We start from the raw sequence: 2,525 nt of genomic DNA on the forward strand, positions 1-2,525 counted from the left end.
AGCGGTTCATGACCGCTTTGGTGATAAATGGATCAAATGCCAGAAATGCTTGGTTTTGACAGAACTCTCATACAAAAAAGAACATCAGACATACAGAATATAGAAGTAACAGAATTGGAAGGGACCTTTGCGGTCTTCTATCTAGTCCAACCCTCTGCTCAAGCGGGAGACCCTATCCCAAACTGGACAAACAGACATGGTACTTTGCTGAAGATATATACAGTCTCTTGTCATGGTGCGTGGATGTTGTGACATCTTGAAGACAGTGATGCTTTGCTGCTTCCTTAGCAATAATTCTACTACACAGAACAGGAACTGCAATGCAATTATATAATATTTCAGCATCTTTATATCAAGCTGTCGCCCTTCTCCAAAGACAAATATAGCACACATCGGGGTTACATAACCATTTATTTATTCTTTCTTTCTTCAAGAATCACTGGTCTGCACAAAGGCTCATTGCTCCTTTTATCATCATGTGATGCACTAGTCCAAGATCACTCAGGAAGCTGCATGGTGATGCGGGATGCTGAATTTAAATATTCCAGCCCTCCTGGGCGTAAGAACCAAATGTCCAAGTATCATAGCAGAATAAAGGCCACATCTGGCTTTCAAGCCAGGCCAAAGTCCCTAAAGTTTTCTATAGCATCCAATAACTTTTTTGTAAGAATGTGTTTATCGGTGTATCTCGGGAGAAACAAAGTTTGATGGCAAGTGTGAACCATGGGCAACAATTGGTCTTGATTTTCTTGATTTACGTCAGCAATAGTAATTGAGAAATTGTCCATCGTTTCTCCTGGAATGTGAACGGTTCCTGTGAGAAAAGCTGAAGAGACAGTGGAAATCAAACAATGCATTGTAGTAAGAACATAACTTAAGCACCTAGTCCTCATATTTTAGCTCTAAGATTTTTCCCAATAGCACTGGGAAGATAACATGTTCACTTTCTCTACTTTCTCTCCATCTGTACCTTTTTGAGGAATTGATTAATATACACATTTAATAATAAGTACTTCCTATGATTATATTCTCTATGATTGCATGTTAAGCTGCCTATCAGAGTTTCTAAATCAATCACCATTGTATCAGAATAGCTTGTTTGGCTTCTTCTTTTTCCTTAGTCAGAATAATGATACTAGTTTGTTTTTTTAAGAAATAGTTATTACCAAGAAAATCCTTCTTGCTTTCTTCAGGAAAGTCATAAAACACTGTCCAAAAGTTCTTGATTGTTTCATCTGACTCTTCAAAACCTCTATATTTGACGTTCTGCAGAAAGAATAAACATAAATCTCCCTGTTAATGGTTCAGCATCTCTTTATACAACCCAACCTTCACTGCCAGCATAACCCAGTTATATATTTCAGTTGACCTTGGATCTTTTTTCTAGATGGCATCTAAGACCACTCTGCCCTTGAAATGCTAAGGACTCCTTTTCGTTTTCCCCAGGTTTACCAAAAACATAGTTTCAAACACATCTGTTGCCCCTCTCCCTCTATGTCTATAAAACTAGAAACTCAAGGCTAACAGCAAGCATTTCTGAACCTGGGAACTGACAGACATTGGACTGGGATGCAACTTACAAACTCCCAATTTTGGCCTTAGAGACATCTGCTGATTAATATTAATGGGTCAAATTATACCCTCTGCCTTTATTTTCAGTGTTGTTATACATAAGAAATCCAGCACAACTATTTATTTTGCACTGCTTTCAGTACGGCATCTATAGTCCCAAGCAGTTTCTCTATTTCATTTAAGACAGGGGTCCCCAACCCCTTCTGATTGGGCTGGGAATCGGGCCACGCAAGCAGAGGGCGAGAGCACAAGCACGCAACGCTACATTTGCGCAAGAGGCGCACATGCGAAACCATCCCCCTCCCACCAGCCACTGCCAGTCCACAGAGCCAGGAACTTGGGAACTGCTGATTTAAGAAGTATACCAGAGGACCAGTTAAACTGTTGCACCACACTGAGGAATAAAAATGTGGATCCTAAGGATGTTGCAACCTAAGGGACTGCTACCATTTGAACCAGGCTTGACACTTACATCCTTAACCTGTGTAATCCCTGTACTCGGAAGAAATCCCTACTGCGTTCAGATGGGATTTGGTGCCAAGCAAACGTGTGTTTGATTGCTTTGTTGATATATTTATTTTGATAGTGCCCATCTCTGAATACTTAGTTATCTGCATTTGTTGGGGGTCACATTTTCTATCCCAATACATATATATATATATATATATATATATATATATATATATATATATATATATATATATATATATATATATATATATATATATATATATATATATATTTATTTATTTATTTATTTATTATATTTTTACCCCGCCCTTCTCCTTGCGGACTCAGGGCGGCTAACAGCCTAATAAAAACAAATACAAAAGTACAAAAATACAACCATTAAAACGTAATTAAAAGGAAATATTAATTTGGCCTTTGTTGTTTTAAAATTGTTTTAAAACCCAACTAAAAATACCCCTTAGGCCAGTCCTGCCAGCCTAAAT

At 38.0% G+C, this 2,525-nt stretch overlaps 1 protein-coding gene across 1 annotated transcript in view; it reads right to left on the reverse strand.

Moving 5' to 3' along the window:
* Nucleotides 1-218: 218 nt before the first annotated feature.
* The window catches only part of LOC107290990 (probable E3 ubiquitin-protein ligase HERC4), a gene marked incomplete in the record, with an annotated part of 47,242 nt that continues 44,935 nt past the window's right edge, over nt 219-2,525 (reverse strand). The window contains 2 exon segments of the mRNA XM_015819939.1: nt 219-826; nt 1,167-1,266. Coding sequence (XP_015675425.1) covers nt 612-826; nt 1,167-1,266 — 315 coding nt within the window.

Source organism: Protobothrops mucrosquamatus, unplaced genomic scaffold (genome assembly GCF_001527695.2).
Source record: "Protobothrops mucrosquamatus isolate PMUCROS unplaced genomic scaffold, P.Mucros_1.0 scaffold1023, whole genome shotgun sequence".
NCBI lineage: Eukaryota > Metazoa > Chordata > Lepidosauria > Squamata > Viperidae > Protobothrops > Protobothrops mucrosquamatus.